Genomic DNA, 12,923 nt, shown 5'->3' on the forward strand with positions numbered 1-12,923 from the left:
TTTCACAGTGTCTCTATAGCGCTGTCATGTGAAGGATTATGTAGCCCTGTATTTGCTGCTTGTAGTACCGTAGGGGGTCTGATACCTATCTGACTGTGGTTTCAGCAGCCTGTGCTTTTTTTTCTCTTTTTTTCCGTCACTCTGTTAAACTCTGAGCTGACCGAAGAGGTGTGACTTAGAAAGATATGTACAGTATCTCTGTGTGTCCTTCTAGCCTTGTACTGTTATTGTTAAGTGCTTTTGGATGTTATTAATAGCAGCAGCCACTGTTGTTCTGTCAGTTTGTTTTTCCGATGTGATGTTTAAAATCCTTGCATTACTGACATGGAAAAGCTGGTTGAAACTTGCTTCTTTGATACTTAAAAGCAAGGTTGGCCCTTACGTGGAGGAAGTTGTATTTTTCTAACTTTTTTTAGTTTAACAGATTGTTACTGTGATATGAAACAACTTCAACTAATCTTTCAACTTTTTGTTCTTGTTTCCACTAGCTGAAAGGAGTTTATGCACTGAAACGACCTCAGGAAAATCCAAGATGGCCGCCAAAAGAAAAGGTGGCCTAAAACTCAATGCTATCTGTGCCAAGCTGAGCCGCCAGGTGGTGTTCGACAGCAGCTCCCAGAATGCAGAGGGAGACCAGAGTGTAGCAGAAAACAGTGAACGTGGCAGTTCCCACTACGATGACAGTGAGACCAACTTTCCCGAGAGCCAGAGCCTGAATCAGAGCCTAGAGGAGGACCAGAGGAGACGTGAGGCCATCGAGAAGTGGGTCAATGGCGAGTATGGTGACGAGCCGCTAGCTCCTGAAGATGAACAAGAGCATGAACTCAAAGTCAGAAATGACGAAGATGGCCCTCCTGAGGGCGTGTACATGGTACAGCCCAAAGGCTGCAGTGATGACGAAGACAATGCAGATGAAGCTGAGGCTGTGGCCGGGTCTCAGGATGGCAGTTACCATGACGACAAAGAAGCTGAAGACAGGCCTTCAAAAGACGGCGCCTATGTTCCACCAAGTGATGCCCGGAGTCGCCAAGCACCTTTCTCCTCTCCAGGTACAGTTGGACTCTTTGTCCCTGCTGCCACACTGTGATGTGTAGTTGACACTTTGCATACATCTTAAACTAACACTACCTCTGCCCTTCAAAACATTCCAGTCCATAGTATTAAGGGGCAAAGGCTTAGATAAAGGGCGTGTGACACACACACACAAGATTAAGTGTGCCCATTATTGGAAAGAGATGCTCTAGTGTTACATTATGAATAGCCAGTGACATTATTACCCTAAAGACAGATTCGACTGGCAGGCCAGGGGGGAAAACAGGAACTTGTCAGTGTGTGGTTTACTGTATGAAGAAATTCATAAATGGAGAAGGCTGAAGTAGGCCATTTATGCACTCTCCCAACAGCTGTGGGTCAAGGGCACATGGCAGGGTAAGCATTACATTACACAAGACATATTGAGTCTTTGATTTTTTTCCCTAAGCTCACTGAACTTAGCCACTCAGGTGTTAAATCCAAGTCATCCGTCAACCGTCAAATCAAGTCAGAAATAGTAAAGTTATATTTGAGTGCTGTATTACTTATAAGAGTTTTATTACCTTCCCACAAACAGCAGCAATTCCATGAATGTATAGTTAGGAGACAATTAATTCTAGTGCCCTTAAATTATGTGTGCTTGTAAATGACTCATAATAACACCATTTTAATTGTGACATGATGTTCCCTCAGTATAATTCACTGATTATCAAATAGATAAAGATGGCACAGACTTCCAACAGTCATTCTGAAGTAGCACGAGTACATGTTCACAGCACAATCCTTTTAGAAAGTACCATTTACAGTTACACACTTTGTGACCCTTGAAACTAAAGGCATACTTACTTTAAGAGAGATTGGCCTTTGTATAGCAGAAGTCAAAACACGGAGCTGTAAAAAGGTGAAAAAACATTGCACGGCTATATGAATAGATAAAGCCTGTTTCACAGACACCCAGAGAAAAAAACAGCAATTTGCACGTGGGACCGGTTGTTGCGGTACACAAACAAGTTTTGTTTTGTGCTAGCTCACCTCAGTTTAACAGTTTTTTGGTCTTTCATCTAGGTTTAGGTCTCTACCTCAGAGCCATCTACACATGCTCTTTTTGTCTATATTTTGCTTTGTTTTCACCAACCGTACAGCAGTAGTTCTGGCCACACAAACCTGGGGGTTGGGGCTTTATAGAAAATGAAGCAGGTTTCATTTCGAAGGCAAATGAAAAAGGCTTTGTGGTTTTAATTAGTCATTTTGTGTGTTTTTCAGGGCCATAAATGGCTGTCTGTAAATATGTATTACTTTTGTAAAGAAGGTCTACACCTTTCTCTCCACTGGCTCCCTTACTGCTTTATATTTCATTACAAAGCTGGAGTGTTTGAAGACTGTGGGGAGAGAGTACTGCTTCTGTTGCAAATCTTGTCTTTAGAGTGTGTTTTTTTTTTATACAGAGTTGCTTTTTGTTGATTGTAACTAGGGCATCTATATTGCCGTGTTTCTGCTCAGCTCACAATTAAAACATTTTTTTTCCCTCCTCTCTCTCTCTCTCTCTCTCTCTTTCTCTCTCTCTCTCTCTCTTTATCTCTCTCTGTCTCTCTCTCTCTCTTTCTCTCTCTCTCTCTCTCTCTCTCTCTGTCTCTCGCTGCTGTCTTTCAAAGGCTGATGCGGAGTGCACATAATTATGCATATAAACATAGTGGCTTAATTATCTCTCACAACATCAGTGACAATGTAATTAACAAACATTGCAAGATCAATGAGAGAAACTGCGACCTTCAAAACATTTAACTCCTCACATTGAGGCATCGTGCGGATTTCCTATCAGTGCAAAACCCCAGAATACTTTTCCTAGATAATTTAGATGTCGCATTAGAGCCCTCATAAGCCAGTCAATGGAAAAACCAATGAATAAAAACTATGAAAGCAATGACAGAGATGCTCATAGTGATGGATCAAACAAGCTTGACCATGACTTCCATTTGCAATTCTGGGTTCACTCTAAAAGGTTGTTGTTCATTTCAAGCTATTTCAAAGCCCTCTCTATTTACTGTCTGTTAATTAACTAACCAAACAGCGAGGAAGTTTGAAGCTTCGTACAGTTTTGTGAAATTAGTCTAAACAAATACATATAATGTCATTTATTCAAAAGACCTCTTTATTAGGATAACACTGTCCATTTAAACAAAACACTCTTAAACTAATTCACTAACACGAGAACAAATTACTTTTTAAAACTCTATTTAAATTATTGTACCATATAAAAGAATCTCACTATTCAGTCCCTTTACCTAAACTCCACTGCATGCTATTCAATTATTTTTAACCAATTGGTTTGCATTATGCATGTGTCGTTCAAAACAGGCACCATTTAGAGGGTATTCAAACTCAAGATTAGTCCATATATAGCCACTAGCATGCACCTTTATCATCAGCAACACCTCTGCCTTTCTGTCCTGAGAGCAGAGGAGCTATGCCACACTGATGGCCATGTTTGGACAGACAAGGAGCTATAATGTCCATCTGTTATCATATCTACAAGGGCCTAAAATGTGGTCTAATTGCCTCAAATATAGACAAGGTAGGTCTGTGTTGGGTGTAGGATTTTGCTTGCCTAAAGTGCAAGATTAGAAACCACTTATTTGTAGAATTTCCACTGGCACCAGAGTGTTAAGAGGTAATTGTAAGCTGTGTTAGCAAACATTACAGAAATTTTTCAAATTAAAAAAAAAGTTTAGAAATGTATGTGAAATATTTATTTGTTTTTTTAATATAGTAGAGCGTTATCAATAGTGTAGGGCCTAATCTCACCTTAACCCATGGACTATACATAGTTTGCTACCCACTATGACATGATATCATAAAGAGGCAGCTAGATACTGTAGGGGGTGAGTAGAAAACTTTTTTTAGAAAGGTTATCTGCCGTTTGTCCCAGTCATAATCCGTTTAAGTCAATTCGTTTGCTTCTCATTGATAGCATGCCACATGGCTCGGCTGATGAATGAAGAGAATGCTCATTTTTTGGAGAAGGTGGTGCTAAGCAAATAGAATATGAAAAAAGTGGTGTCAGCGCTTCCATGACAGAAACCAGTAGTCTCTGCAGTGACTGACTCTGTCACTAACATATAGATGTTTTCTGTAATTTGGTACCTGCTCCAGAGCAGCCATCAGCCTGTCTGAAAAAAATTAATGGTCAATACAGTGTGAGTTGTGGTAATTTAATATGGTAAGTAGAGTTGATTTTTATTTATTTATGTTTGGACATTTTTCATAAGTGATGCCTATACAAGAAAATTAATTCTACCGTGGTGTTTTTAAATATCATACCTCACTCAGTAAAATATACTGTAGTTCCTTTGACTTATACTGGTGTGGACCAGTCTGTCCTAACTTTAGAGCTATATGATATACTGTGACCTGAGATGTCCTTATAAATACAGTAGCAGTAAAATCCCACCAAGCACTACCCATATCAACACATAAATGAAATGAGAAGAATTTTTATCCAAATGACATTTTAAATGGAAGTTTAAATTTATTTCTAATAATCTTTCATGGCATGTACTTTTTACAAGTTTAAGGACAAACAATAAGCTAAACATAGAATAAGCTAGCTATAATAAATTACACAGTAAATACTTGTATGCATTTATATACAGTGTGTCACTCTGTGGTTTCATTACATGTGAAAACATGGCAAATTTGCTGAAATGATCTCTGGCAAACATGCAGGTATTTCCTCTCAAATACCTGATCCATTTGTCCTAAATTTTTCATGCTCTTTCGATCCACCAGATACTCTATCATACTGATCTACCTCGCAGAGGAGCAACCTCAACGCGGTGAATGGAAATTTGGGGATTATTTTACATGCTGCACAGGAGATGTGAAAAGCAGGGCACGGCGACTGATTTAGCAATAACTGAGAAATCTGAGACAAGAGCAGAAATATTTGTGTATTAATTACCCTGTTGATAGGGGGTGTTACTTCTCGCCATCATATGATAAAACTGTTTTTTTAAAGGTTTTGGACCCTGGTTCTGTGTTTGTGCCATTAAGATGGCCAAAGGTTTTAAATGACCCTGGTGAAATTATCATCTGGTGCATTACTAGCATGTCTGTGTTCTTGAATTGGAGTTGGATCAGCAAACAGATCTGTTTAGAGAAAAGCTGCTACTTGTTTCTTTTCTTTTTTCCGCTCTTTGTCACACATTCTTTCTCTTTACCTTTCACTGTGTTCTTCTTCTTTATGCAGAGCTTTGTTCCCCCACTGCTTTCAGGCCAAATTATTTTTCTCTTTTTCTCACTCTCTGGCCCCTTGCACTAACCTGGATGAAAGTTAATGGGCCAGAATAAATCTCCACATAATGCAATTAAACTATACATTAACTATATTTCGCCTATGTCCTTGGGGAAGTTGTCCAATTTAATGGACTCTTAAAATTACAGTGATGTTTCAGTTTACAAAGTTTCAGTTTCAGATTTTGAAGGTGATATAAAAAAGCATGTTATTTTAAAATACCAAGCCTGTACCGAAACTTGGTACAGAACTTTATAAAATGCACTTAAAAAGCCATCATTTCATTGCAAATAGTATTTATTGTTAAAGTCATAATAGTAATGTCCCTGATTCATCAGATTAAAATGAACTAAAATTTACACTAAAATGCACTTATATTATTTATATATAACTTACGGAATAAACTATAAGTTAATACCAGTCATACTTTTTCTGCTAATCTATAAAAACGTGAATTTTTCCCTTGTGTATTTTGTCTTCATTGAAATTTGATAGTAAAACATAAGAAGCACAAAATGTAGAAAAAGTTTGTTCATTCAATGTCTCCTTTGGTAGAGTCACCCACAAATGTTGCAGAAGTGTCTTACGGTGCAAACGAAACAGGAAGAGCATTGCCTCAGACTGTTTGTTATAAATACACATACAATACACAGATACTGGTAAAGCATGCACCAGAGAATCACTTTTGATGTTAAACTAAAAGCTCTGAAAAAAGGATAATGTCATCACATTGGTTCTGAACATTATTTTTTTTAGAATTTAGAAACTCTATAAACTCTAAAACTATAATGTGTGTGTGTGTGTATATATATATATATATATATATATATATATATATATATATATATATATATATATATATATATATATATATATATATATATATATATATGTATGTATATATGTATATATATATATATATATATATATATATGTATATATATATGTGTGTGTGTGTGTGTGTGGGGGGGGGTGTTATAAAGAAGTTCTAAAGTTAACTACCTATAAACTCAGTACGTTTTCAACTTTAAGATTCATACATCTTACAACAGAGCCTTTTTTTGTGTGTGTGCAGGAGAAGCATCTGCCCTACGAGACTATGCAGCCAACACCATGAATGAGTTTTTAGGAATGTTCGGTTATGATGACCAGCAGGTAAGGGATGAGCTGACCAAGAAGATCAGCTTTGAGAAGCTCAAAGCCGCTACCTCAGACCCCTCATCCCTGAGCAGTGAGGAGGCCTCACGGCGTGCCCGCTTCTCCAAGTATGAAGAGTACATTCGCAAGCTAAAAGCCGGCGAGACCCTTCCTTGGCCCGTGCATGCATCCCCACCCAAACCAGACGACCTCAACTCAAAACTGACCCAAGATAAGAGCCCTGCCATGCTCCAGACCTCTGGAGGCCTCCCTGTGGCTGAGGCACAGATTTACCCCTCCAGCCTGGACCACAAACAGCCAGGAGGACCTCAGCTGGGCACATCTCAGCCACCCAATCCCTCTCAAATGCAGAATTTGGTGTCCCGAGCCTCCAAGTATGACTTCTTTATTCAGAAGCTGAAGATGGGTGAAAGTCTACAGCAGCAGAACGGTAATACTTACAAGCGACCCTCCAAGTACGACCTGGAGAATGTCAAGTTTCTGCACCTCTTCAAGCCTGGTGAGGGCAACCCTGACATGGGCGGTGCTATTGCATTTAAGACTGGCAAAGTGGGCCGCCCATCAAAGTATGATGTCAGATCAGTTCAAAAGGTGATGCCAGGGAATCCTGATGCTTCACTGATGCCCAATGTCCTTGCTACAGCACCAGGGAATCCAGGAGCCCCTGGTGTTCCCACTGTAGGTGCAGCTGGGGCCAGCATCGCTCCAGGGCTCACAATGGACCAGACAGGACACATAAGCTTCAACACATCTGACTACCTAAAGTCTAGCTTTTCCAAGACTGACTCCATCACCTCGGGCACTGTGTCCTCTGTAAAGTAAGTGTGCTCACACATTATCATAAAGAAACAGGAAGACAGTTATTTTAGTTTACTTACATATTTTTTTAATATGCATTAAATGCAAACTTAAATAGATAAATTGCCTGCAGGGCCAGACGAAGTTAAAAGGCAGTAGATTTTATTACTTCAACATCTGTTGGATTTGTCAAATTTAATACAGATTAGTTTTCATTTGTTCATGGAGCATTGAAAGATGGAGTGGATTTAAAGTGTTGAAACTTCTGTGTAGTGGAAAATGGGTGTGACATGTTTGACAATTGAGGAACATTGTTATGAAGTGTAACACTGTGTTTGCTAACCTCAACAAAACCTGATGAGATTCTCCGTGCTCCTTAGTGGAACTTCACAATAATGTAAATTATATATGTTTAATATATTTTGAGGTATCCAGCAAACAAACAAAAAAATAATGACAAAACATATGAAAGGTACACAAAAACTAAAAAGACATGTCCATACAGACATTAAGTCTTGCATTACTTTACACTAAACTAGCTGATAAAAAGCTGATAATAAATTGCATTATCTGTTATTAATTACAATTTAAAGTTTACTGGTGGATTGAAAAGAGTCTGAGCTCAGTGGTCCGTCTTCTTCACACTGATAGCCTCTCTGTGGAACACCTTGGAGCTAATGCGATGCTCACATACACTTAACTGCTACTGTGAGTCAGTTAGCCTAACACAAAGGTAATTGCTACCTCCACAGCAGCCAAAAGGAATGTAGTGTGAAATAGCGCATAGCGCCCAATAGATGCACGACATGATGAGTTGCGAAGGCACATGAAGTGTTTACTCGCTGTAGCACTCTATGGAGACTGATTTAGCACAGTCATCGCAAAGTGACTGACTTCTTTCGTTTGGCTAGGGTGTAACAACTCTCCCTTTAATTACTTTGGAGCCATGACTAACCTCCCGGCGAGTCACAGGGGCCAACTCAACACCGCCTGACGAGTGCACTTTAAAGGAAGCAAACGAGGGGTTTGGGGAGCTAGCCTACAGTCATGTACACTACTAGCAGGAAAGAGCTCCCAGAGTCTGTTTGATTGGTTTTGACCTTGTCTCTAGTTAGTCAAGACCTATCAAAGACACTGTTCAAGAGCCCTCAGGCACCTCTCCCTCAGGCGTTGGCCTTTGTCAGGTTGGGGATCAGTGGTGCTGCAAGCTTGGTTAACTGACCCAGTCTGGTGCTTGTATAAGGAGAAGAGAGGGGATACTAGGAAGAATGTCGGGCAGCACATCCTCCCCTCTGGGCCAGATTAACCTCGGGTCATCCCCCTTGTGGAGCTGTTCACATGGAGCTAAATGCCATTGCTAAAAGAGAGAGCAAGCACGACCAATACTGTATTATGACATTCCACAGACAGTATTGATACTAGCGTCATGAAGGGAATCACATCACGGTTGCCTAAAAGCACACAGCATTCCTCAGCACAGCTCTGTAATTTGTCAAATTTTTGATTCCCTGTTTTGACTGAACTGAAACTGGCTCTAAGTAAATTAGCATGATCCATATGCATTTGAAGCTGCAGTGTTGTCTTACATCTTTGTTTGAACAGAGTCCAGACTGATTGGAGAGAACTTGACATCAGCATTAGAGCAAAGGCCCTTGGAGATTATCAGAAAAGACCTTTTCAGAGCTTTTCTTCCAGATCCCCATTATCCAATTTTGCATACGAGCACTCACTAAAATACCCCCATAAAAGATTAATGTCCCTTTGCTCCTGCATTTTGCCTTTCATTGGTTGGGAGACCATGCATCAAAGTGTGCGCCTTCCATCCCTGATTCATACGGCACATGAAAACGCTGTTATGCCATAAGAAAATGTATATTGATAGTCCAAAGTTTGGGAGCGGCTTGTAAGTAAATATTGTGTCAGTTTGTTTTTATTAACAACAGGCACCGCAGCCTCACCATTAATCCTGTCTCTTTTGTGTTTGCTGTTGCATTAGAAATGGCCTGCCACCAGAGAAACCCGCCAGCGACGACATCAACCTCTACCAGAAATATATTGCCAGGTATGCAAATCCCTCAGTGTGCTACACCAATGAAAAAGTATACCCAAAACAGACATTAACCTTTTTTATCTACTGATGCTGTGTTTTATTTAGTGATGTAACTAGATCGTCGACTGGTATGAGAATGTTCTGTGCGCTGTAAATTGATTAAGAAAAGACTTTATGTACTGAGAGAAGATAGAAGGATGAGCAGTAATGAAAGAGAAACGGCATGATGGCGGCTTACTGTAACTGGTTGAATACATGCTCACAGTTTGTTCGGTACTAGAACATCGAAGAGAACTTAACTCTGTGAAACACTTTCATACTTTTAGCTGTGACTGACACAGAGAGGATATGAGCCCTGGCCACATTCTTTTTCAGTTCTGCCATTTATTGTTGAACACATGAGGAACTGACTGATCTAAAAAGTCAGTCATTCACACCAACAGAGACAAAAACATTGCGGGGGTAGTGGGGGGGGTATCTTGCATTTCAATGGACACAGAACAATGTCCCCCATTCTGGATTCATTTTGTTCCGACACTAGAAAGGTGATTATCACTTGTTTGTTTATTCCGTTTAAAAAGAAAGAAAAACAGCATTTGAAAAGCCAAAGTGGCTTTGGCGTTAATGATTACTTCTCCAAGCCATAACATGAAGGGCACAAATCAAAGCCTTGGCACTGACAGACACACACATACACACACGTCCTCCCTCTCCACACACATACACACACAAAACCCCTTCCTTGGACTGATTACATTTTGCAAGAAGATTTAATTAAGGAATTTTTAATGAGGCTTCTGCTGGCACTGCCAAGAACTGTTTTGATATTTGCGCTGCATAATGCATAAAATTTGTCTAAACATCTCGGCAGTTGATGCACGGGGAGGCTGAAGATAAGCCCAGATACAGTTTCAATTTCCGTGTTGGGGTTGGGAAAAAAAAGAGAAAGGAAAGAAGAGGAGGGAGGGAAAAAAATGGAAAAGGAGGGCTCATAAAAAGGGCAAATGTAGCATCAAGAGGGGAGGTAGAAGCGGGGGAGGGTCTTCTTTGGAGCTGGGGCTAATGAGTGCACACAAGTATAAAAAACAGGTTTGTAAATGTGTTTGCCTATTGCCAGTTCTCCTGAAACAAAAAAAAGTTCTTCATCTCTGCACCACACTGCAGTTTGATGTTTTAAAGAGCTTCCCTGGTAGTGTTTAGTTGCAGTTTTCACTCTTTAAATGCTTTCATGCACCCACTATTGCTTCAGCACTTTGATCTGTGTATCTCAATTGTAACTGGAGATGCGCTGCAATCTCTGTATCATGGCAATATTAATATTTAATCTGCTGCTGAATAGCAGCGGCCCATTAGGCCCCCTGACGCGGCAAGTGGGAATTGTCCAGAGGCAAAGTGATACAGCTGGGCAATGAGCTGAAGGGTGGGTCATAGATTCAGGGGGGCTTTGTGTATTCATAAGTGTAAATGTGTGTATGCATGTGCATGTATATGAAAAAACACTATAAAAAAAACTGTTGGTTATTACATACTGTATGTGGACTTTGTGCGCATACTCATTTTTGAGTGATTTTGTCTTTTTCTAAAAGAGCCATCAACTCTTCCTAAACCCCCTCAACCCCCATCACCATTTTCCAGACACACAATCTCACACATACACTCACACAGCCAACTTAAAAAGAGTAGTGGATATGCCGTTCAATTAGCTTAATGAACTCAGCAAAGTGATCTGTAAATGTAGCTCTGGGATAATCCTAACAAGGAAAAAACAGAAAGGGAGATGGAAAAAATATTACTTAGCCCCCTTTTCCCCCTCTCCTCTACACTAGCAGATGGAGCTCTTGGCAGCAGCAGTGCAAATGTTTATTTGTGTGTTTTCACTGGTAATTGGAGGATTTTAACAGTCATCATCGTCAGGCTTATAATCACCACCATAAAAGTGGCTGCACTGTAGCAAACGGCAGCCTTTTTTTTTTTTTTTTAACTAGAGCCACACTAAAATCTGGTTTTAGGCTCCAGATGAGAGAGAAAAAAAGGTTTGGGGTGAAAACTAGATAGAGCTATTTCAACATCACTGAATACCGACCCTTTTCCTCACAGAGTAAAAGTGTGGTTAACCTGAAAGAACTGTGTTAATTTGACAAGGGTTTTCACAGCATGGAGAAATAAAGTAGTCACGGGGTTCCTGATCCTTGAGTGGGTGTGTAGCTGTGTCAAGGGAAAGGGTTTCAGTATAATAGGTGTCTCTTACGGCTGCTTTGGAAATAAATGGAGCTAATTTAGCTGAAATTGGTGTGACAGACGGGTAAATTGTTGCAGCAGTGTGGAAAGCAGGAGTCAGGTTGGAGGTATGAGCTGTGTTACTTTGAAGGTGAGACAAGTGTAATGCCTTTGAAAACTCCTTCACCTGTATTATTTTGTGCTGTTCTTGAAATTTGAAGTAATTTGTTCACTAATTATTCTTGATTTGGTGTAGATTGTTTTTAAGTCAAACTTCTTTCCAAGCTGCCACAATACCAGAGCACAATACTCAGCTTTTTCTAAACCATCTTTTTTCCTTTGTCTATGTCACAAGCATGTCCTTATTTGCGCCATTGTATGGCTGTTAAATAATGTGTCACTTGACAGTTTGTCCTGCAACTTGGTTTTTAGGTTCTCTGGAAGTCAACACTGTGGGCATGTGCACTGTGCTTACCAGTACAGAGAGCATTACCACTGCATGGACCCTGAGTGTAACTACCAGGTGAGCGTGAGTACTTTATCATTTCTTTGAACACCACCCAAACACATGTACCATTTTCTTCTGTATGCTGCAATACCTGCCTCACAGTTCGGAAAGAAGACAAAGTTAATTTTACCTTAAGTGCCACCCTTAGTATTTGAAATCAGTTAGTGGATGCTTAAGTTGCATTATTTATTCATAAAGTTACAAAGTTAGGTCAGGTGACTTGAAGCAAAACATCTTCTCTTTTTCAGGGCATGACAAAAGGGATGAGATGAACCTAGGATAGACAAACAGAATAAAGTGTCATCTTTCATTAGTGGTCACACCCAGCCAGAGTTAGCACAGATAAAAAGTTTGTTGGCCTTTGGTCTGCCGAACAGGCTGTTGGGTGTTTACATCCGTTCCGTTTGCAGGCGTCTTCCAGGCACTGTTGATCTTTGACAATTGGCCTTTCATCTCAAGGGTTAATTGTAAATATGGCTGAAATATGGCAGCCTTTTTTATCTATGTGTTCTCTTTCTAAAGACATCTGCCACTGACTGGGGGCCTGCCTTTAATCCCCTTTCACGTTATTAATCTTATCCTGGTCCCAGGAGTTGTCATGTATGGCACAGGAAGGAGAAAAAACACAAAGCAGATCACAATACAGGTCTTGTGTTTGCTGCAACATATGGCCTGAGAGAGTTAAACAAACAAGGGTAGATTTGTCAAAGATGTCAAAAATCCATGCACAGCTAGAGCTTTGTGTGCTTTTTATCCTTTCTTAACAATTTTCTGAATTAAGCCATCTTCAACTGTAATCTCCTTTGTCTGCTCCTGATCAAGAGAGATTACCACTCGATAAATATTGTTTATGTGGTGAAAAGCATTAC

At 40.0% G+C, this 12,923-nt stretch overlaps 1 protein-coding gene across 10 annotated transcripts in view; it reads left to right on the forward strand.

Annotated features, from left to right (window-relative positions):
• casz1 (castor zinc finger 1) overlaps positions 1 to 12,923 on the forward strand; it is a 174,665-nt gene that overhangs the window by 142,586 nt on the left and 19,156 nt on the right. For 7 of the 10 annotated variants that reach the window (XM_067528107.1, XM_067528108.1, XM_067528106.1 and 4 more), the window contains 4 exons: positions 489 to 1,049; positions 6,399 to 7,299; positions 9,276 to 9,341; positions 11,979 to 12,075. In XM_067528107.1, the coding sequence (XP_067384208.1) occupies positions 533 to 1,049; positions 6,399 to 7,299; positions 9,276 to 9,341; positions 11,979 to 12,075 (1,581 nt within the window). In that variant the 5' untranslated portion in view covers positions 489 to 532. The remainder of the gene's footprint in view (positions 1 to 488; positions 1,050 to 6,398; positions 7,300 to 9,275; positions 9,342 to 11,978; positions 12,076 to 12,923) is intronic. The other 3 variants (XM_067528103.1, XM_067528105.1, XM_067528112.1) reach the window with 1 other exon arrangement.

This window comes from Channa argus, chromosome 13 (assembly GCF_033026475.1).
Source record: "Channa argus isolate prfri chromosome 13, Channa argus male v1.0, whole genome shotgun sequence".
Taxonomy (NCBI): domain Eukaryota; kingdom Metazoa; phylum Chordata; class Actinopteri; order Anabantiformes; family Channidae; genus Channa; species Channa argus.